Below are 23,604 nucleotides of genomic sequence, written 5' to 3' on the forward strand. Positions count from 1 at the left end.
GGTTTGGCTTTTCCTCCAACTTTCTTCATTTTATCATTTGTTGTGCTAAGCAGTGGTTTCCACAGCTGATCTGGGGGATACTCTTTCTAATGCCTCTCTTCCATGTCAGGAAGATTTTCCACTATTTGGTCTGGGTTTTTAGCCTTTGTCTTAGCTGAGTATGTGTTTTAACCCAAAATGTGGTGGTACTGAAGTGCATTTTCAGCATATATACACATTTTCTTCACCTAAGACAGATAACAGTTAAATCGCTTCATATCTTATGATATTTTTATAAACGTACAGTAGATAGGTTTTGCTTAAGAGCTTTCTCAGTGTTTAATAAAATGCTGTATATTTTCCAATATAGCATTCCCCTGGGCAGCCAGATCATTACGGTTCCTGTGAACTCCTCGCTGTCTTGGCATGTAAACAAACTGCGAGAAGTTGGAAAAGAAGCCTACAATGTCAGCTACGCCTGGAAAATGGTAAGGAATAAAAGGGATGCTGTTGCAGGATGGCATAGAGTAAGTTCATATATTGAAGAGTACGTTAATGTATTGAATATAGTGAAGCACGAAATATTGCTGTCTATTGAAGTATGAAAGGTTTGAATTACTGAGAAACTGCATGAATGTGTCGGGTTTTTGTTACAGCGAAGAATCAATGAAATTACCATTTCAGGTTTGTTACCATGTTATCTTCAGAGATGTGTCTGTATGGATACTCCTGTGCTTTTTCTTCATGAAGGCACTCATTTAATAAGACATATGTAATGTACAGTCACATAGAGATTATGGAACTAAATCTATACCGGTTTGGATGTCACACTCTGCAAGCCAGGTGACACCTAAATACCTACCAGAGACCACGTTTAAAATACAGTGTTGAGGCAGTGTTTAGTATTAAGTCATTCTTTTGCTTAATACTGTTGTTATGTTTGGGGCAGAGTAGTATGGACCATTAATTAATATAATCGGGAAAATGTCAGCTTTTCATTCTTGTACTATCCTTTTTCAGAACTGTATCAGTAGCCAGTAATGATGTTTGCTCTAATTTAACGCTTTTCTTACAAACATTAGTTGTATCGAAGCTTTCACTGAAACTAAGTATGATGTGTACACAACAGGCTATATTACCAGTTGTAAGAGCTTTAAGAGAGCTTCAAGCGGCTGTCTTCGTTTCTTCAGTTTAACTTTTGAACATATCTGAACACTAATCTTGACCTAGGGATTAAAATGGAATATAAAGTTAAATATAATCCAGGTGAATTTCACTGATGCCAGAAATAATTGGCTACTTTTTTGTGCCAACATACTTAGGAGGGTACTTGCGGATCATTTCACAGTATTAAGTGAAATCCAACCTAAAAGATTAAGCTGAGCAGTTTTAAGAGATTAAATCTGTCATTGTGTAACAGAAATTCACATAGGAGGGTGTCTGGAGTTAATTTTCTAATGTTGTAATGCTACATTAAGTATCAAACACCCTTGCAGAGCAGCTGGGCAACTCCAGGTTTTGTTAGTCCAATGTATTATAGGATGTTTAAAATTCACAAACCAGTAAAGCATGTGACACATGCAGCAAACGATTGAGAGTGTTAATGATAAAATCTTACTTTAGGGAGTTAATTTGTCCGTATTCTTCATAATGGGAATACCAGTGTGTTTTTATCAGCTGTGAACCTGAAGCCTCTCCTCTGTTAATGACACTTCAAAAAGTATCCACAAAACAGTGTTAGAAGCTATTGCTAACTGACCAACAAAATGAAGGTCTTAATGTAATCTTTTTTTCCTGACTAAATATTTTTATTTTGTGCATAGACTGTGGAAAAGTGTTTTTTGTACAACTTAGTGGCTCCGATACCTGCAGGACGATTGCAGACTGGAATGTGGCTGTGTGGGACTGAGTTGCAGTAATCAGACCACTGAAGACAAGTGTCTCTGTCCTGCGTGGAGACCAATATGGCTTGAAAATTTTATCTGCGCAGTCCTTCTCTCTGTTTTCTGTAGGATCAAGTCCATATTAGCTTCTTTGAAAGGGAGTTATCTGTTTTCAGAGAGAGTGGGAACTGTGATCCTTGAGAGTATGGTGAAGTGTGGTGCCGCCTTCCAGAGCTGGACGAGATGAGCAATTAAAGAAAATGGAATGAATGCTACATAGAAAATAAGTTCTGTAACACCTCCGTGTTTTTGTTTCAGTTTGATGACTTGCCCTTGTTTTTCAGGTCCAGGACACATCCTTTATTCTGTGTGTTGTGGTAATACAGCCAGAAATACCTGTTAAACAGCTGAAGAATCTCAACACCGTCCCCAGCAGCAAGCTCCTGTATCATCGACTGGATCTGCTGGGCCAGCCAAACGCCTGCCTGCACTTCAAGCAGCTGGCTACCTTAGGTAAAGCTTTCTTGCGGTTCGTGTTGATGTCATGCATGTTTCTGTAGAGCGTGGCAGCAGAAAGTAAAATTCTTCTCACAAAACGCTGGAAATACTCTCCTCTTGAGAGGCTTTTATTTCCAAGGCTGATTTTCTAATCAGTTGTACCTTCTTATAGCTCTTCATTGATCATAGCTACCCTGTGCAATGGCGAGCACTTGCATGGGTGAACGCAGTGGGACCGCTCATCAGAGTACGAGATAAATGCACCGTGAGCCTTGCTCGGTCAAGTTCCCAGAAAGTGGAGCGGGGAGAGTCAGAGATGTCTCACCAAGCTTAAAACTAAGTTCTCTTTTCTTGGCTGTAAAGCAGCGTATTGACAATTAACATAAGTAGGATGAAATCCCAGCCAGTCATGCAGGAGTACTTTTTGACTTTGGATTTATGCAAGTTTTTCACTGCCATAACCATTTAATACTGTCGATCCGTGTGAAGTCAGAAGTTATGTCTGTTGGGGGAAACTGAGAACTCCTGTGGTGTGATGGTTTCCAGACCCTCCTCACCTGCTTGAAAATTCTCAGGTTACCGATGCATTCCTGCTTTTGATAAGCTAAACTGATTCTGCTTTACCTGACTGATTTCAGTAGTTGCTCAAACATTACTGGAAAGAGGGAGAGTCTCCATGGCATTATCAGTTCTAGTGTCTGGAAAGGATAGAGAACTTAAAAAACATAGTATATCCTAAGAACATAGAGCTTTTTATATAAGCATCATAAGTTGCAAGCTTTGATATTTAAGTATTAATTTGGGGGTTTTTTGCTGAAATCTGTGCTGTATTATAAGAAGTTACGAATTAAGTGCTTTTGTTCGTAGCGAGGTTTGAAGGTCTCATAGTGGATTAGTGGCACCGTTGTGATATTTTCTTAGCTATATTGCAGTGCCACTAACAGCTAAGTGAGATTAGACTGGAGGAGTTATGGAGGCACTTGACAAACCTATGTAAATCGCTTTGCCAATTGTTTAAAATGCAGGGGTTTTTTCTTTCTTTAATGTGGTGCCTAGTCTTGATTATCTTATATCCAGAAAGACAAGATATAAAGGGAAAATACCCAAAAAACGCAGTACTAAGCTGACAAATGGGAAAACTTCATGCAAAGCAAAATGCAGTCACATCAGAGTATTTGGTCTGGGAAGCAGATGAAGGACTATAATAGAAGTTCGTAAGTGATGACTGCAGTCCATATGGTTGCTGGATGTATGGTGATGTGTTTTAGAGGAATGTGAATAAAAGCAGAGCACTTCACATACTCCAGTGAAATTTTTCCTCTGGAGACCATTACACATGGGGAAATGGGGTTCCATGGGTCAAATATTCAGAAAAGGCGTTCTTCTCAACCTTCAGCCCTGCTTCATCAGAATAATTTTTCTTCTTAAAAAGAAAAAGCTGTCTGGTATTGCAGTTTCTGCACAACGAAAGTTTACTTTCCAGTCTGTTCTGAAAATCACCCCAGACAGCTACACTTCTATTGGCAAGCTCCCTCTTCTGCGCTTGTAGTTCTCCATTTGTTCATCACCTGTAACTGAAAGTACTCATTTTCATTTTCCTCTGCCGTATCTAACCTAAACACGGATAATTCATTTCTTCTTCTTTAGCACAAAATCTTTTCTTAAGGGAAAACAGCTTCTGTAGTTTTTTGAAAAGTAGTAATTCAGAAGTTGTTTAGACTTTGAGAACAAGGGTGCTAAAGTCTGTCAGGTAACACGTGGAGATCAGAGTAAGTGGACTAACTTTGCGACTTCTGTATTTTGAAGGAAGAAAGGTAGTTCATGTGCAACATAAGTTTTGTCAGTGCCTGGGGAGGCGAACTGTGCTGGTAAGCGCTCTGGTTTGGGTGGAAAACTTCATGTTTCCTGCCCCATTCGGAGTCCACCCATGACCTGAAGGAGCTGTGTGCTTTGCGTACTGAAGTGCGGGAGAGTGGAGGCGCAGGCGGAGGGTAACCTTTCCTGGTATGAATGTGTTTACTATGCAATATGTGCGATTCATTGTCCTTAACTTTCTCATATTTTGCTATTTTTAGAAAGCCCGACAGTAATGCTCTCTGCGGGTAGCTTCTCTTCTCCGTACGAACATCTCAGCCAGCCCGAGACGAAGCGGATGGTGGAGCATTACACGGCGTACCTCAGCGACAACACGCGCCTGATTGCCAATCCTGGCCTTAAGGTATGTCCTCGCTGCTAAGCGCTCTGGTCAGCCCTGGAGACCTTGGTTTCCTCATGCCCCACGCCTTCATCCAGGAGGGGAGTACCTGAAACGTTGATCTCCTGATGCTCGCAGGGTTATGGAGTGGTGGTTTGGAGTGGTATCCCCGTGCCTAAAAAGATGGCCATGGGCTTCAAGGCCCAGAAGAGAGGAGGGAGAGGGCTTCCTCCCAGGACAGGGGGAAAAAGTTGATAAGCAGCTATTGAAAATAAATGCTAGAAAAATTAAAGCTGCAGTAAATTCTTAGCAGAAATATCTTAGTGTTCTTAGGCGTATAAATGAGAAATTTCTATTTTGTGTGCAAGCGGAGCAGTACTTCTGTTTACATGAAGTAAAAAAGCAAACGCTAAAAGCCACAGAGATAACGACAACAATATTTCATTATAATAAGCTTTCCCTTTGCGTGGAATGTGCCAGATCCGTCTGGTGTGAGAAGACTTTAAACAAGTAATTGAGTTTAGATGATCTCCGTTCGCTCTTTAGGAAACCCCGCGAGCAGCTTATTATCTTTTCATGCAAGTCTTAGAGGAACCCTGCTAGGTCCGCCTTTGTTTTGCAGTTCTCTGTCAGAAATGAAGTAATGGCTACCAGTCACGTCACAGATGAATGGATGACACAAATGGAAATGAGTAGCCTGAACAGTTATATTGTGCGCCGTTACATAGCAACCCCCAATGGGGTGCTCCGAATTTACCCCGGTTCCCTCATGGACAAAGCGTTTGATCCCACCAGGAGACAATGGTGAGTTTTTAGGGTCCTGTTATCAAAGCTTTGGATAATCTTCAAGGGCGATAAGGAAAATATTTGGTATCGATTTCATAGCCTGGAGGTTTTTTTATGGCCAGCTATAAACTATGTAACTAGAAATGTTTTCATTGTGGGTAAGAGGCTCAGTGCTTAAATACAACTAGTTAAAACCTTTATTGGTTCTAATTTCAATCCTTTTTATTTTAAGTGATAGTTTCTGTTTCATATCCCTCCTATGGCAGATGGGAATATAAACATTCAGAAAATGAGCATCCCCTTTAGGGATTAGCTAATTCGGGAGTGTTTTCAACTCCCTGTGCCATTTTTGGTTGTTAATATTTTAGTCTGTTTGTTTGTTTACAACAGATTTCCTTGCTAATTTAGAGTAGGAATTTGCTGGCTCGACTGTGCGCTATTAATTATGCACTAGCATCTGATTTGGGAAATGTTTGTGTACATTACAAATGAGAACGTGAGACATGAGAGCGCTCTGGAGCGTGTTTTGACGCGTGTGCTTTGTTGAAAGGAGCCAGCCAGGTGCTGCCGTGCTGGGGCGCTGGGAAAGGCACAAGCCAGCGCTGGGTCCCAACCCTCCAGCGCTACGGGGAAGGCTCTGAATTCCTCCTGGCATTGGCCATGCTGTAGCTCTCCTGACCCCTGTTTTCCCTGAAAAAAATCATTACCATAGCTACTGATTAGCTTTTCTTCAGGTTTTCTTCCTTTTTGTTGTTATTTGTTTTTGCTGACAGATGGTGATGGAATTTTGCTCTCTTTGTTTTTTTGTAGTGAGATAAACAGGGTGCATTCATGTTGTGAATTAACTGAACGCACTTTTACAATCCCTTGTCTCCATTTTAAAAGCTCTCAAATTATTTTTGTTAATGTTTTTGGAGTTGGAGGGTTTTTTTGCTTTTACACTTCACTGATTTTCTCAAACCATGGTTTTGAAAAAGCCTCCATATGCAGCATGCTATCGCATCTTGGTTTTTATATAAAGCCAAATGGCAGTGGTTTGGAAAGAAGATGCAAGAAAAGCACTAGTAATAAAGTAGAATTCAGTCACTTGGACAGTGCAGTCCTGACTTGTGGGTTAGTGTACTGGAAAGCAAAGTAATAGATTTTTCATAGACAAAAGTGCTTCCGACAGTTGGAATGTTTTATAAACTTTCTTATGACAGTAGGAAGATACTTGACATGATTGTGGCACATTTTATGTTGACAGTAAGTTTTAGAAGAGTTTGTCATTTCTAATCACTTTCTGACATCTTTCTGGATTTTCACGTGTGAATTCTGCCTATAAGACATCCTTTCTCCTGCGTTTGCAACATAATAATTTTGCCAGCGTTTGCTTTGAGTTTGAGTCATACGTTGTTCTGGGGAAAAACATCCAAAATTACGTTAAACGTATTCTATGCAGAAGTAAATCGAGCTTTTTTTAATGCAGTTGTATGTACTGAGGAGTCATGTACTGAGCAAGTCTGGTTTAGGTCTGGGTCCTAATCATGCTTAGGTACTTGTTTAATATTACGAAACATTAATTTGGTAGCATGTTGTTGACGATGTGCAGAATTCAACGTTGTCTTAAAGTTTACAGAAACCCTTTTTCACTAATCATGAGTGTTTCTTTTGGCTGCCCTTAGGTACTTGCATGCAGTGGCTAATCCAGGACTAATTACCTTTACTGGTCCCTACTTAGATGTTGGAGGGGCAGGCTACGTCGTTACGATCAGTCACACAGTCCATTCTTCCAGGTAAGTTGTGTTTGAGGTTTGTGTCAAACAAGAATACTCTCAATTATCAAGATGTGCTTTGGGTAGGAGAGAAATACGCCGGGCGACTCCTTCATGTTCAAGAACTGAAACCAAACCTGGTTTTAAAGTGGTTTTGATGAAATGTAATATAACCTTGTGTAGATTCAGTGGAAAAGGATATTGAAACGCTGTGAACAAACCATGTTACGTGAATAGGTTTATATTCTACAGCGTTATTGATAATACGAATAATAACAGCATATAGAAAAAAAGATGGATTGGTGAGAATGTGCTCCTGAATGAAAATGAGATGAGATGTCATGTATGCAAGACAAGGACCTAGGAGGAGGAGAGGGATTGCTTCCATTAGGCAGTTTATCACTTTAGAGGGATATGTTCCCTCTCTGCTGGTAGTCAAATACTCCTTCATCAAGACAGCTAATCTCTACATTTCCTTAAGTTACTCACACTTACATTTCTGAAGTTGTATGTACCAGGAAAGTATGTATGTTTGGAAAGGAATAAGAGGTGAAAGCAGATCTACCCAACTTCAAATGGACGTCAGTCCACAAGATGGTTTTAATTAAAGATCTGTCCATACTCCAGAAATTGGGTGAGCTCCTCGCCGGGGCTGTTTAAATTCAGCACTTCTGGACCGGGGCTTTCAGGAGTAAGAAGAACTTGAGGAGAAGCCTGTAAACCTTCAACTGCCCTTACAGGATTGAAGAAAACCAATCAGAGGGGAAACAGCAGCCCGTGCCTTTGGGATTAAAACCCCACATACAGCTAAAGGAGCACCATAGCCATATAGGAAGAAGCATTTTCTTTATTAATTAGTCTTCTGTGGTTTAAAAAAAGGAAAGAACGGAAATTCTAATGTATCTTCATTCAAAGTTGATCAAGAGAATCTCGGTGTTTCCTTTATTCTCAGTACAGTTAATAATACCACCAGGAGAAGTGGAGTCTGTCTCTCATAAACATCTTGTCAGTACTGGAATGACCCTTTCCTCCAGGACCAGACTTCTTTTCTTCCAGCTCCCTCCTGGCCAGGCCCCCAGCCCAAGGCTGAGGTTTGGTTCGAGATGTAGGCTGTTGAAAGGAGGTCAGATTATAGAATACGTACTAAACCTTTCCAGCATAAGCTCTCCCAAGTTTCAGAAATAGTAGTTAATTGGTTTGTTTTTTACACAGTCTTTTCCAAGACTTTCACTGAGCTCGTGGCTTCTGCGCACGCTCCATCGAATAGCCCACCAGTACAAAGACAACTTCTAACTTTGCGCTGGTAAATATAGATCACAAAGCCAGCAGAGCTTGGGACGCTGCTTTTCTACTCTTCTCAGACATCTCGGCATTTTTTGGGATTTCCCACCACAGGACATCTGCCTGCCTTTTTTGGCAGGAGCGTTATCAGGCCTAATGCCTGCGTGGTGCTTCTCACAGAGGAATTTACTTAAGGGAAACAAGCACTTTTGTAAGAAGAGAAGTGCAATTAATCAAAATTCTGATTTTTATCTGGTAAGAGATGGTTTCGTTAGCTTTAAGAACTTTAAAGCTCACATGGGTTATTAGAACACGATTAAAGAACGGTTAAACAAAGTTTGGCAGATGTGAGTGTGATTCCTGGGTAAATATGACCTCTAAAGCTTATAGTCACATGCGGTTATAATCCCCAAAGAGGACTTAGATAAAAAAACCAGAGGGATGGGGGAGGAATCAGTAGAGTTAATAGTGTACTTGCATTAGAAACTGCTGTGTGGGTTTAAATAACAACCTTAGTTTATCTGGAACTGACACTTATCTCCCATTCCCATTTTATGTATATATTACTTCTCTTTTGGAGGCTGGGAATAGAAAACTCATGCAAGAAGTTATTTAATACAGCTTGCATCAGCAAACCAGAAGGATTTAATGCTTAAAAATGAAGCTAAAATATTTACAGCATTCCTAATGGCATTTTGTCTGTTAGGACAGAGCAGTAACTTCATAGCTTGATGCCTTGTCATGTACAGTTAAATGTATCTGTGCTGCTTCACTGTCATCCTTTTTCCCATTCTTTCTCCATGAAATGAGTAATGTTAAAAATAAATTAAATGCAGGTTTTTAGAATCTATATTTATAAATCTACAAATAAGGTTGGACTACATCTTCACTGTACCTCTTTAAAGGCAAACAAACTTCAGTCCAGTAAACAGAGTTGGGTTTATATGGATAGGGGGTTGCCAGCAGCCTCTACTTTGTACAGTCCAGCTCTGCCGTTCAGTTTTCTTCTTTTTCTAATCGTTTTTACTCCTTTTTAGAAATTTTAAAAAGTAGCAAGTCAACCACGTCTCCTTTGTCATCAGCGTAAAGCCCACAAAGGTGGAGAATAGCACGCCCCGTGATTTGAGGATGAGCTGATGGTTTCGTGTCCTTCAGGGGTGAGAGCTGGCTTGGTCTGGCCGTGCCACCTCAGTGCTGTGGGAAGCAATCTTCGAGAAGTAGGAGTGACGGGGATTCCCCGGTCATTCGGTCCAGTCTTAGGCTACTGCACATGTAATATAATCATTATATATCGATTCAGGAGGTCTTGGGCATCTGGATGTTTCTCCTGAGGGGAAGGTGGGAATTTGCCAGGACAGGAAGTTTTGGAAAAATAACAACATAAATAAAATATAATTTCTGTTTGGAGCTTTCAGCATCCAAATGGTCTCAGCCAAATGTCAGGACTGTGCTTCTGCCAGGAGAGCTCTTGCAATTGCTTCACTGATGGTGAGGAAAGTTAAACCGATATGACTACGCAAAAGTGGCGCTTTTTTACCTTTATAGAGCTGTAAGAAAATACACTTCCATACATCAGCCTGAGACTGTTTTGTCGGTCTTTGATGTATTGGTTGCTAAGGCAACTGTGTATATTCCCAAACCAGTGTGTAAAAATAGGAACGCAAGCACATTTTCAGAATGGGTGATATATTGCAATGCACAGCAGCTCTTGCTGCCGCTGCCGGGGGGCATCCAGAGACTCCGGGTTCTGCCCTTTCCCTAAATGTTTATTTTATGGCTGCCTTACATTGAGGAAACACACCGAATCAGAACGTTTGTGAAGTGATACGGTTTTAAATGTCACTTGGCACTCCACAGGCAATGGGAGGCAGCATCAGGTTAACATGAATTACCCCCGTTTAGTTCCAGCTAGCACGGACACCTGGCCTGTTAGTAGGGCATGATTTGAAGCATTTAACACGGTGCTCATTAAACAGCACCTAAATACCACCTAGTTGCCTGGTGCAAGGTAACCTCATCGATGTCTGTACCTTGGCCAGCTTTTTTTTTCTGGCTGAAATTCATAATCACTCCTACACTTTGGAATTTTGGGGATTTAGCAAAATGTCTCTGGCAGCTTCATATTCCAGTCCTAGGGCTGGGGGCTGAGCAAAGAGGAGCGGTGCAGGACGTAAACCCCCTACCCCGAGGCGGTGGGGCTTCGGGTGCTAGAAGTACAGGAGCTGCGTCCTGTGTTCATTTGTGCAGGTGGGGAATTTTTAATCCTAATTTATGTTGCTAAATATTAATCATCTATAGGTGGTAGGGGTATATGTAAGAGTCGAGGGAGCACAGCCCGTGAGGAGAAGGGTCGGTTCCTGGGTGTGATTCAGTCCTGGGCTGCCTCCTGTCTCCTCCACGTGCTGGTTGTATGAGGTGCAATTTATGTGGAGAGACTTCAGGATTTGCAGCAAATAACTAACACTGTTCCCTCCGTTTACAGCTGCTATAACTGTTCATTTAAACACAAGCAGGGTGAACTGAGCTTCAGTGTGGAGGTGTGGATTTGAGCTGGTCATTTATATGCCAGGGAAGCCAGTTCCCTTATCAAGTAGGGAACTGAGTAATTAAAATATTAATTATTAATACAGCCATGAAAGCCTTTTTCCTTTTTTTCCTCCCCTCCTTGCAGTGCGCAGATGTCTTCAGGACATTCGGTGGCAGTAATGGGCATTGACTTCACCCTGCGATACTTCTACAAAGTTCTCATGGACCTGCTGCCAGTTTGTAACCAAGACGGAGGAAACAAAATAAGGTAAGCCGTTCCTTCCAGGCAATAAATAGCTAAAGCCCTGTGGGGTTTTTTTGGTTTCTTTTTCTTTAACCAGATGACCCAGAGGTACTTTCCAACTTAACTTATTCTAGGATTCTGTTGCTTTCATTGTGTGTTCTCTGATTTCCAATAAAACTTGTGCTGGTTCTTCTCATAAAGATTATGTGGACTTTTTTGTTATTCAAGATCAAACTGTCATCAGCTAAGTAAACAGTCTGCAGGAATACAAAAACAGAAGATAACTGATTATTTTTTTGGTTATATTTAGACTTCACTGAAATCCTGGGCAAAAAAACATTCTTTATTAAATGAACACACTTCCCATTCTCTTCTGTTTGTTTTCATTTTACCTATTTAGCTGCTGTGAGCATGTAATAATGATGTATTATCTCTAATTATTTTAAGTATGATTATTAAAATATACTTTTGTTATATTTTTCTCAGAAATATACAGCATAGCAGTAGTCAGAAGAAATCTGATTTCATCTGAAGTGTCTTAATTTTATTTAGACCTATGTGTATCTTAATTGTGCGTCTTTCTTTTACCCTTTTCTGGAAAAATCACGTAGAGGCAGTGGGGGTAGACTCTGGTTTGGATCTAGAGTGACTTGGTAACATGGTTTGGGCATTGTCATTTCTTTCTCTGTTTCTAAACCTTAAATTTGGGAAGGGAAGTGGTTTTCTGTCATCCTTCCAGTTCTTTTCTGGTTTGGTTTGGGTATTTTTTTTATATATTTTATGGTGTATAAAAAAAAAATAATCAGGATTTCTGGTTTGGCATTCCTTTCCCCCAGTTAAAAACTATTAATAATCATCGGGGTCAGATGCTTTATTCTGTTTCTACATTCCCTAAATGAGGAATTTCAAGCATATTGTTAAATGCTTTGTTAGACCATTCTAATGTAGAAGCCAGATCTAATGCTTACAGCCTCTGTGTAAATGCATGCAGGTACTAAGAGACAACTGTTCTATCCGGCAGGCATTTGGGTTTTTTTAATGTATGTCTACTAAGCTTTTTCTCTCTGCAGTCATTCTGGGGTAATCACAAGCCTACTCGTTCTCCTGTTTCCTACAGCATCTTTCAGAAAAATGAGAAAATGCACCATGAATTTCTAATGCAAAATCCAAACAGTTTGGGGCAGTAAAAAAAATCCAACTAAAAATTTTCGTGACTCCTTTCTATACCTAAAGCGTACAGTCCCATCTATTCTGTACTGTTTCTGTGCTACATCTGTGAACCGACGTAGGTAGAGCGTTACATAGCAGACTGCCATGGGAACTGCAGACTTTAAAGCCGCCTCAAGTGTCCTCCGGCCCCAGGCAGGAGGTCGGGGCAGCGGCGCAGCTGCGGGGCCCAGCCAAAGCCCTGCTGCGCCGGGGGACATGGCTGCTACCCCGCTGAGCTCTTCGGGAGCTTTGAGTGGCCGCATTAACCTCCTCCCGTCTCCCTTCTGTGGCCACCGATTCTCTTGATCTTGGCGCAGGCTGTGCCGTCCCCGGTGCCGCTTGCTCCTCCGCCTTCCCCAGCACGGCTGTCTGCGGCTATGGAAACGGGAGATGCCGAAAACACTACGGATTAAAACCTCGCAGCACACTGGTTTCTAGATAGGGGCACAGATCCAACATCATTTCTCTGAGATCACAAGGGAAACTAATGGGAAGAGCTGAAAAGGGAGAGGAAAGGTTGGGAAGGCTGAGAAATGAAACAGGAGTGATTTATCTCCCCGTTAAAATTGAATTCTAAGGCAGGAGGTCATTAAAGGAGAGTGTGAAATCTCCGTTTCATTAGTAACATAGTGGATTAATAAACTGTTAAAGCTTTCCAAGTTCATTATGCTTCATTTGTTTCTGGATCTTCCCCAAACAGACAAGACAACGCACTGATCAGTTTTCCTTTCTGGTTCTAATCAGTTCCATTTTCAAGTTCTCTGTAGCTTGCTGTAACAGTAACAAATTTAAAAGCTCCAGGGAAATACCCTATATATTCTTTAGAGACATTTTCCAGCAAATTTGCTTAATGGCCCTGTTATTTTATAATAAATGGAAGCCTTTAAAATTCTTCCTCTAGCTGTAAATTTAAGCTCATGTTTTATTTCACCCTATTTCTCTAAAGCCCAAGGAGGTCTAATGGGACGTTCTCCGCTTTGTTTGTTGTGGGGCAGGTGCTTTATCATGGAGGACAGAGGATACCTTGTGGCACACCCAACCCTCATCGATCCCAAAGGACACGCACCGGTGGAGCAGCAGCACATCACGCACAAGGTCTGGCTCCTTTTCTCTTGCTTTAGTCCTACCTTTTCTAATTGCTGAGGTGGCAAGGACTGTAGAGAAGCTGCTGTCTGTGTTTGATTTCAAAGGCATAAAATCGTACGTTTTTCACTTAGGAGCCTTTGGTAGCAAATGACATTCTGAACCACCCAAACTTCGTCAAGAAAAACCTCTGCAACAGCTTCAGTGACAGAACAGTTCAGCGGTTTTATAAATTTAATACCAGCTTAGTGGTAAGTATGTTTTTCTGTTTTATTTTGCTTTTGAATGTACTTTGGTTGGGTTGGGTTTCTTTTGGTGGAAACACAAATCCTTGCCAGGATCAGCAGACAAGGCTCGAAGCCAGCCTTCCGCATGGATTGGCCTCCGTTCACCCTCTCCAAACACAAAATCAGTGATCTGGACTGCACAAACGGGGCTTGCACGAGGAGTCAGTTGACATACAAGGGATTAGGGATGTGATAGCTGGCCAACTGTGGTTGATGTCTGCAAAGTCTCATCCAGCATCATGAAAATAAGTTCTCGGTCATTGGGTGAGGAGTTTCCAGCAGTAGTTGGGATTTTTTGCATTGGATCCTCTGTCGTCCTCCTGTGACATGGGTAGTAAAGGTCTCTTTTTAGCTAGGTGATCAAATAAATGCATTTACTGATGCAACTTGCATTTGCAGAGTATCATTTGTCAAACTGCAGTCTTGGGAGATGTGAATGCTCTGCAGTCCCCGTGGGTCATCCGTGAGCTTCCTCTTGTGCTGAGAGGTCTAAGCCGGGGCTGTCGTCTCTCACTGCGCTGCGAATGCCGATGGCAGCGCCACAGAGCCACCCTTGCAAGATCACTGCAGAATTATTCAAAAGGTGTTAAATTCTGTGGGAGAAGCTGCTCTTTAAATAATACTTCTAAATTATTACTGGGAGGAGAAGGTGGGAAATGAGTGTCAAAAATATTTTAAAGTTATGTCAGAGTATGTTGATTATGTCAGGTAGGCTTAAACATTTTCCCCACACTTGAAATGCAAAACAGAAAGTGTATTTCTGTAAAGGAAATTGTATAGGACAGAGCAAAAACTTAAGATTGTGGCATGCAAATAGGAATCGGGAATGAGTCTGCCTACCAAATAGATCACAGCTGCACAGTGCTGTGGTGTATGTTTTTATAGTACGTGTGCCAGGAATTTTTCAACAAGCCGTGATGGTGCCTCCCCGTCAGAGCGGAGCCTCTTTGCGGAGGTCACCGGTGGCAGGGACGGTGGGGATGGGTCGGTGGGCGATGCGAAGGAGTGAAATGTAACCTGCTGTCGGCAGGATATCAGACTCAACGCTGCTGCGGCATCTCGTCATGTTTACAAGCTAACCGTCTTTTTTTTCTATCTTCAGCAAAGTCTTTCCACCCAGCAGTAGCTTGGAAGCAGAACTCAACAGGTTGATGAACAATTTTATAAGCTTCTTATTTGTGAAAGTGGCGCTCCCACGCATTTGTCTTCCCTCAGCTCTGCATGTTTCCTTGGAAGGGGGAAAGTCTTCAGCTCCCTAAAACGACGGGTTTCTGGCTACACCGTTGACACTGTTTGTTTTTTTTCCCAGGGTGATCTGACAAACCTTGTGCACGGCAGTCACTGCTCCAAGTACAGGCTGACGAGAATCCCCGGCACCAACGCCTTCGTGGGAATCGTCAATGAGACCTGCGATTCACTTGCTTTCTGTGCCTGCAGTATGGTAGACAGACTCTGCCTCAACTGCCACAGGTGAGCAGGAGGTGGGAAATGAATGGGCCAATCCAGGCATTTACTTCTTCCCTCTTTCTTGATTCAAGGTTTATAAAACTACATTTCTTTTATAAGCTAAATGAAAACATGCAGTGCAAAACTGAAATGAAAACAAAATAATTCCTTTACCTACGGTATTTGTAAGAGGCATGGTGACTTAGCATGCCTCTAATCCTTTGCCATACTGCCAGTGTATTAAAACACAGGGTAGTTTGTCCTTGACATGTTTGGGTAGATAATGTTAAAAGACCACAACAGTTTCCGTTTCTCAGGGGCAGTTATCTGTGGATCAGGCCCTTTGTTCTGGCATATTAATACCCATGGATTAGCATCGTTTTTTATTGAGGGGATCCTGGTGCTTGCAGGAGATTTTGCCTACACCAGCATCATTACATGTTTGTTGCACTGTCAAGAAGGATCCTTGCGTCTAGATCTGAGACTTGTCCAGGGGTTGTCTGCTTTTTATATTTCGGGGGTGGGTAACAGATCGGAGAGGCTCTATTGTTACACTGTCCTCAGTCCCAGTGCAGAATAGAGCAATCCCCGTGCTTCTGGGGGAAGGAGAAAGGTGATTGAACAGCCTTCTCCATGGTGAACTGCTGTTACAGAGCTCTGCCGGGGGGTTAAAATCATGGTGCAGCATCTGATGCATTTTCTGTGTGTTTTCTGACCCTGAAGAATGGAACAGAACGAATGTGAGTGCCCTTGCGAATGTCCTCTGGAGGTAAATGAATGTACCGGCAACCTCACTAACGCCGAGAGCAGGTAAGAACGAACCTCCTCCAATGGAGCAGCATGTGACAGAAGTTAATGCACAAAATTACTTGTTTGTTCATGCTAACTTACAGGTGATACAGGATAGAATAGATGGTATTTTTAGTATAATTAAGCAGATGATATGCAATAGGTAAAACTGATGTTTTTCATTGATTGTGCTTTGACTACTTCTGTAATACAAGGCTTTGCTTTTTGTCCCAATATAGGAATCCGAGTTGTGAAGTTCATCAGGAGCCAATGACTTTCACAGCAATCGATCCAAGCCTACAGGATGCTCTCCCGCAGTGCATTAACACTCAGTGCAATCAGAGAACAGAGAGCGGGTAAAGTGGCGTTCTCCATCCCTCAAAATATACTGTGTTCTTGAAATAATTAAGTGAAAATAGCTCTTCTTTACATGGTTTAAAGACAAAAAAAAAAGATAAAAAAAGAAGTATGACGCCAGAATAAGATATTATAGCACACTCCAATGGTGACGTTCTGCTGCAGTGCAGAAAGAGAAGACCTCAGTATTCCCATCTGAGTCGCGTAACACCATTAATAGCAAACAAATGGCTTTCCCGTCATGCTTTGTGACTCTTGAGAACCAAGGGTTGTGCAAGTGGAAGATTTGCTGTTGAAAGGACAACGAATTCTTCCTTTTAGCAGAACGGATAGCGCTGCTACGTTTGTCTGCCTTCTGGAGGAATGGGCTAAAGCGTTCACAGAAAGTAGGCAGTACTTCCGCGGTGGTGACTTTGCAGCACGTTAGAGATGGTAGCTGCCTGTCAACTTCTGGTTTCCTGCTTCTCTGCTCTACTCCTGACATTACGTAGACAAGCTTGAGGGCTTATTTTTTGCTAGTTACAAGCGCTCTCCAGGGAACTGAGGTTGCTAGAACGTATCGTGCTCTGACCAGCCTTTCCAAATCCTTTCTTCCATCTTCCAAAGGACTGCAGAAAAAGGGTGGAACCGTAGTCAGACTTCACCACGCTGAAAAATGCCTTATTGGAGGAGTTACAAGTAGGAAGTTCTCCCTTTGCTCAGTCTGAGTGATGAGGGAAAAAAATCAAAGCAAACAGACTGGGAAGATGCATGCTGAAGATGCAGCTTCCCTGTATAACTTCCTTTGTGGTACTTGAGCATTTTATGAGAAGTTTTTTGTGGCCAAACGTTACATATGTGGGGGTTTACAGATGATTTTGGCCTCCCTCTTGTCTCGCGATTCTAAAATAGACGGAGCTACGCCAAACGAGACGTGTTGGACTTGAAAGTAAATCTGGTTTTCTTTCGGTTTTAATTTTCAGGGATTGCTTTGGTGTGTTGGACTGTGAGTGGTGTATGGTAGACAGCGATGGGAAGACCCATCTGGATAAATCCTATTGTGCCCCTCAGAAGGAATGCTTCGGTGGCATTGTGGGAGCGAAGAGCCCGTATGTGGATGACTTGGGAGCAATAGGTAACTCTGCCGTTCTGAACAGATGCTGCATTTAACTGTTTGTATTCAATAACATGCACTTTCAGTGCCAGAGTGTGCTTCACATAACGTGTTTATCTCTTATGCTAGTGGTAAATTAGCATAAATAGTACATCAAGCAGTAAAGAAGTAGCATCGGGACTGTTGTGGGTATTAGATTTTTGAACATATTGATGTGTAGCTATACATTCCCGTCTTTAAGATGTACCCTCTCTGAATTTCTTCTCCTATTTAAAGTGTGCTGTCCTGCATGTGCACAGTTAAGCACCTAGAAAGCCTTCAAGATCTTCTCTAATCTTCAGGGATGTTGATTTAAACCTTTCTGCAGAGCACTTATGGGCTGTTCTTCCTCTGTTTTGTCCCTTTTGATTTAGGAGATGAGGTAATCACTCTGAACATGATCAAAAGTGCACCGGTCGGCCCAGTGGCTGGAGGCATTATGGGCTGCATTATGGTGCTTGTCCTAGCAGTATACGCATATCGTCACCAGATACATCGGAGGAGTCACCAGCACATGTCACCTTTGGCTGCCCAGGGTGAGCTGATAACTCTTCAGAGAGAAATAGTAGGGTGGGAATTGAAAAAAACAAAACAAAACAAAAACCCCACAAAACCAAACCAACCAATCAAAAAAAAAAAAAACAACCCCAAAACCAAAACCTCTTTCCTTGGTTTTGTTTCAACGCTTCACCCCATTTTATTTCCCTTTCACCAACCCATATAAAAGTCCGGTCTCGCCCAGGGTGCTTGTGTATTGCTGCCCTCTCCTGGGTGCAGCCAGAGCTGCTGCCGCCCGAGGAGAGTCTGCCCAAAAACCTTCACGTGCGCTTCTTGTCAGGAAGCTGAAGTTACGCTTTTTCTAGAGCCAAAAATATAAGCCCAGCTCCACAGCTTTCGGGACCTTGTCATAGCACACCGATCGCACACGTTTATTTCTGCCCAGGAGTGGTGCTTTGGGGAGTATTACAGTTTTCACACCCTTTCTGCTGGGGCTGTTTGGGATGTGTCTTTTTTCACTTGTGTTCCCTGCTTCTGGTCCATGTGATCTTCATGGAATATCTATACATAGATAAAACCACTGAAGTCTGAGAGACAAAACTGTGTTAGGGAGAAAGGATACTGGTAGAAAGATACAGAGGTGAGAAGTGTGATCAGGGCTAATTACCTCTATATTTGATTATACTCTGGCTCTATTTTGAATCAGTTCACTTTCTTGAAAACTTTAAAGCCTGTTCCTTTCAGGGGGAGGTGGGGTGTATCGTTTTCCGGGGATCCCTAGCCCCATCTGTCTTGGAAAAAGAGCACACCAAGCTCAGACTGCATCTCTTCATGCAGTAACGCAAAGTGTTTCCACTATATTACCAGGGTGACAGCCGTTAGTAAGATGATCCAAAATTTTTCTCTTAACAGTTGCATTTTTCTGTTTGTAATGGTGTGTAGAAATGTCAGTGCGTATGTCGAACCTGGAAAATGATAGGGACGAGAGAGACGATGACAGCCATGAAGACAGAGGAATCAGTAAGTACCAAATCACTTTGCTGTAAAAAAAAAAAAAAGTTAGATTAAATGAGCCATTTGTTTTCTTAATATGCCAGAACTAAAAATACGTGAGGAAGCCCTGGGCTGATTAGCAGTAGAAAATGACAGAACAATGTTTTAGATTGAACTGTCACTTCCAGTCCACTTCTAGTCTTGTGATGAAAAATTACATTTTTTACTTTTAAAAGACTCTAATCTCAATTATGTGCAGAGGAGGTTTGCCCCTTACACCCCCCATTGTGACCACTTCCAGAAATAGCTTAAAAATAGCTTCCAGATCAGCTTAAAAACTGCAATTGTGACAGTACAGGGTATGGAAAACTCCTACCTTTGTTCAGCCTTGGAAAGGAGAGGCCAAGTCTGGCATGTACGTTCAACAAACGTGGCAGTAAATCTTATTTGCATTGATTTGGGATGCTTGTACTTCTTTAGGGTGCAGTAGAAATGGCACGATACTGGTGTACTGTAAGATGAGCCGGTGCACCTAAACTCTGGGAGAGCTCCAGAGCCAGACCAGATCCCTGTCTCTGGGCCCTCACTAAAACAGAACTAAAACAATACCCAAGATTTGAAACTCTGTCAACAAAGACTGAAAAATAAGCGTACCTGAGTTTCATGGCTTGCATCTACTGCTTCTCCAAGTCCTTTTTAGTTTCATTTTGAGTTGGCTTTCAGTGCTGCCACAGGTTCTTTAGCATTGGCACAGTAATTCTCTACTTTCTATTAATCCAAGCAGATGAGGTGAATGAGTTCGACTGGATCGTGATCTATTCCACATTTAAACCCCATCTCTTCACTCCTACTCTGTGGCTTGACAGTCTTCTTAAAAGAAGTAGTATTTGAGAAGAATTAGTTTGCAGAAAACCTATTCCCCTGTGCCTGATTTGTCCCACTGATATGATTCAGTAAAAGCACTTCCTTTAAAACCAGTTCTGTTTCTTTCTCTCTCTCAGTTAGTAACACTCGATTTATAGCAGCGGTAATAGAGCGGCACGCCCACAGCCCAGAACGCAGACGCCGGTACTGGGGGCGGTCGGGAACGGAAAGCGACCACGGTAAGACCTTGAATCACTGCCCTGGCCCCAGGTTAATGATTGTGGTTACTCAGTTTCCTTCAGATGTCTGTCACTATTAGTGCTGCAGATAAGGCTGCCAAAACCAAACCAAATCAAAAACCTTTGCTCCTCATTGCTTCACAGTTACATAGTTTTGACACCCTTCAGCAGATGATGCTGTCCAGCGAGGGAGCTGGTTTTGTCGGAGCAGTGGTACGGCAGCAGCTGAACACCGTGCTCTGCCTGTCTGATTTTGGGTTCTGCCAGCTTCACTGGGTGACCTGAATTCAGACCGACAGAAATGGTACCGCATTTACCACGCTCTTTTTCTATCGCCAACCCTAACAGTCTAGATGTTCAGTTGAGATAATGGACCTCTCATACTTAAGGAGAGAAAGCAAATCCCTTGCAATCAAGTCAGCATCTCTACTGCTCTTCTATTTGACGTGACATGCACATCTTTCATAAAATCCTAGCAACGTCTGCTGGACACCTGCGTTTGCTGGGGTGAAGTAAGCATGGATTTAGAGACTAATGTGTCAGGTGCCTCCTTAGCCTTTCTGTTGCATATTCAGTCCATACCATTACCGCAGAGGACATCTTACATCACCTTTAAGCAAATAACCTTCAACATTAACTGTGTACATGTATAGCAATGAAGGGTATTCAGCTGTGTGTGTTTGCCACACGCACACACTTCAACCCTGTTCAGGTTTGGGGAATTTTGATACGTCTCTCATGCCCTGAGACTAAGTCTTCTTAAACCTTGAAAGCTGTTAGAAGGGTGTCATGCTGTTGACTCATGAGGCTTAATATAAATTAAGACGAGGGTTAGGCAAAGCAGGCTGCCACAGATGTCAGCTCTAGCTGCGTGTCGTAGTGGCTGAATGCGTTACAGCAGACCTGTTCAATTATGTTCAATTATGTTGGTTGCACTAATGGAATTGCTGAGGGACAGGAAATCTGAAGGCCGAAGCCTTGGCACGTGGATGAACAGATGTCTGAGGGACAACCTTGCTTTAGGAGGAATTGCCCTGGATTTGGGGCCAGATTACCTGTGCTGATGCAGATTTGCTAGCCTAATGCTCCTTTTGCTCCATTTCTGATGCTCCTAGCAAATCCTTCCCATCTTTCTAGTCAACACATCAGGGTTAGCAGGGTAACTGTCTCCCTTTTTCTGAAATGTGCGCTTCTATTTTTAGTTTCTGTAATTCCATCTTCTTCAAAGGGCTGCCCAGTCTTCTTCCTTAATTCCTCTCTGCCAGCTAGAAACCATGACTCAGACCATGGGAAATGAGAAACAGCTTTGGGTACTTAGCCTGATATTTTTAACACACTTCTTTTAGGTGTCTCAAGCTGAAAACCTGACCGAGGTGCTCAGAAGCACTAGTGGTTTTTCAGCTCTTAGCCAAAGTTTTTTCTCAGAAAGATTATTTTTCTAATTAAAGCAAGATCTTTTTCCTTTTAAATTCTGTTTGTGTTTTTGCATTTACAAATGCTGAGGTGGTTTTGTTTGTACTGCAAACTGGTTTTGAGTGGTAACAGCTGGTTTCAGCAATAAATCCAAATCTCATAGTAACTACTAGCACCTGCTTCAAAAGAAAGGGACAGAAAATCTCTGAGGGACCTGTTAGAGACAGCTTCCTCGCTGAGAAAGCACGATCTTGTCTTGCAAGGGTTAGCTAGCTTTCTAGTGACATCATTTCCTTAGGATATCCCAGGGAATGCAACTGATCTGGTTTTCTTTTAACTTCTCAGACTGCAGTAGCAGATACTTTAGCCAAAGGAGAGCCTTCAGTTAATTGCGCTGTGTGCACGGGCTTAGCTGGAAGTGTCAGTACTGTTTGGCTTAACGGACCTGCTGTGTGAAATGCTTCCCATGTGGATACAATAGCTTTCTTTAACCGTATGGAAAGCTCACTGGCATTAAGAACAGCTGCTTGGTTTTTGCAAATAGACACTCGCAGGTGAAAAGCGCTCTCTTCCTCTTAAAAATATAATACTGTGATTATACAAGATGATGTGCAGAAGTTTTGCTGCTTCCAGAAACAGTAGCTGGCGATCCTTCCTAGGAAAGGTGTCGTTTGAGAGGAACAGAGGTAATGGTAGTGGATCCCAACTACTTCTTGTCTGTTTGTAAAAATCCAAGTAATATCTTAATAGATACCACCCGCAAAAAAGTTCTGCTATGTTTTGTTTTTAAAATCAGGGCTAGCAATTCTACCGTAACAAACTGTTGAACGCGTGATTGTTTTTTACTGTTTGGGGTGGTACAGACCACAGGTCCCCAGAGTTCATAAACAAAGATGGTGACAAGGGAAGGGATCCATTGTGAACTTACAGGAGAGGATGGGTTTGTTTGGTTTTTCTTTTTCTATTAGTTAAAGAAAACTAATTGTTTTATTCTCTATAAAGCACTGACTGTGTCTGATTCCATGAAGGGTGCAGCAGCCAGCACCGTGGAATATTGACCTTTTAGTCTTGCTTTTAATTCTTAGTCGTGCTGATGTATTTTCCAGGCTACAGCACTATGAGTCCTCAGGAGGACAGCGAAAACCCTCCGTGCAATAATGACCCATTGTCGGCTGGTGTTGATGTTGGAAACCACGACGAAGACTTAGACCTGGACACGCCACCTCAAACAGCTGCCCTGTTGAGTCACAAGTTTCACCACTACCGGTTGCACCACCCGACTCTTCACCACAGCCACCATTTACAGGCTGCAGTCACGGTACACACTGTGGATGCAGAGTGCTAAGGACCAACGACAGAAGAAACCTAACTTGTGAACAATGATCCCTGCAGCAACGGGCAGCTTTGTTTCCGTGCTTTTCACCAGGAACGATTTAACTAACTTCCTGAGTAAACTGTTAGGCATAAAAGCTTTACATTTTTATAAATGTAAGGTTGGCTCTGAAATGGAAGGGAAATGTGCTTGATGAATGGACCTGCCATAACGTTTAATAAAATGGAGCAGGAGGCACGTCAGACCTCCAGAAACAGGGACACAAGTTTATACAGCAGCTGAAGCTTTGGAAGCCCTGTTATGCTGAGCCGAGAGGAGAGAGAGCGAGCTTAAAAGAGCCAGAGATGATTTGGTTTCCTTAACTGGAAGAGCAGAAATCTGTACAGCCGAAGAGTAAAAAAGTGCCAGATAGAGGCGGGGGGGGGGGGGGGGGGGGGGGGCGGGGAAGGCTGTTGGTTTCTCTGCGGTTTGTTTCGCGCATAGAAAGTTCACTGCTCCGACAATTGCTGTATGGAACCGGGGACAATGCATCTCAAGATTTTTAAGTAAAGGATTATTTTTCTACTATTTATTGAACTTGAAACTTTGGGGGGAGGGAGGGGAGAAAACATGTTAGCAATTCTCGACAACTACCACATATATTCTGTGATGGTGAAGTGGTTCTTCCGAGGAAGACATCTGTTTCTTATTAGCTGATATTCATCCACTGCCCCACTCTGCAAAAGGGAAAATGAAGAAGTTGTTTCTGACGTGTTTACATTATGAATGCTTTCTTTTCCACAATTGTTTTGTGTAAATATTACAACTTGATTTATA

At 42.3% G+C, this 23,604-nt stretch overlaps 1 protein-coding gene across 1 annotated transcript in view; it reads left to right on the forward strand.

The window, feature by feature from the left end:
* CACHD1 (cache domain containing 1) overlaps positions 1 to 23,184 on the forward strand; it is a 113,349-nt gene extending 90,165 nt beyond the window's left edge. The window contains exons 12-27 of the mRNA XM_059821798.1: positions 350 to 467; positions 2,207 to 2,375; positions 4,436 to 4,578; positions 5,177 to 5,358; positions 7,005 to 7,115; positions 11,047 to 11,169; positions 13,350 to 13,449; positions 13,572 to 13,688; positions 15,034 to 15,194; positions 15,894 to 15,980; positions 16,199 to 16,315; positions 17,279 to 17,430; positions 17,823 to 17,984; positions 18,889 to 18,966; positions 19,941 to 20,042; positions 22,562 to 23,184. Of these exons, the coding sequence (XP_059677781.1) occupies positions 350 to 467; positions 2,207 to 2,375; positions 4,436 to 4,578; positions 5,177 to 5,358; positions 7,005 to 7,115; positions 11,047 to 11,169; positions 13,350 to 13,449; positions 13,572 to 13,688; positions 15,034 to 15,194; positions 15,894 to 15,980; positions 16,199 to 16,315; positions 17,279 to 17,430; positions 17,823 to 17,984; positions 18,889 to 18,966; positions 19,941 to 20,042; positions 22,562 to 22,800 (2,161 nt within the window). The 3' untranslated portion in view covers positions 22,801 to 23,184. The remainder of the gene's footprint in view (positions 1 to 349; positions 468 to 2,206; positions 2,376 to 4,435; positions 4,579 to 5,176; positions 5,359 to 7,004; positions 7,116 to 11,046; positions 11,170 to 13,349; positions 13,450 to 13,571; positions 13,689 to 15,033; positions 15,195 to 15,893; positions 15,981 to 16,198; positions 16,316 to 17,278; positions 17,431 to 17,822; positions 17,985 to 18,888; positions 18,967 to 19,940; positions 20,043 to 22,561) is intronic.
* The last annotated feature ends 420 nt before the right edge of the window (positions 23,185 to 23,604 follow it).

The sequence above is a fragment of the Gavia stellata genome, chromosome 10 (assembly GCF_030936135.1).
Source record: "Gavia stellata isolate bGavSte3 chromosome 10, bGavSte3.hap2, whole genome shotgun sequence".
Lineage (NCBI taxonomy): Eukaryota > Metazoa > Chordata > Aves > Gaviiformes > Gaviidae > Gavia > Gavia stellata.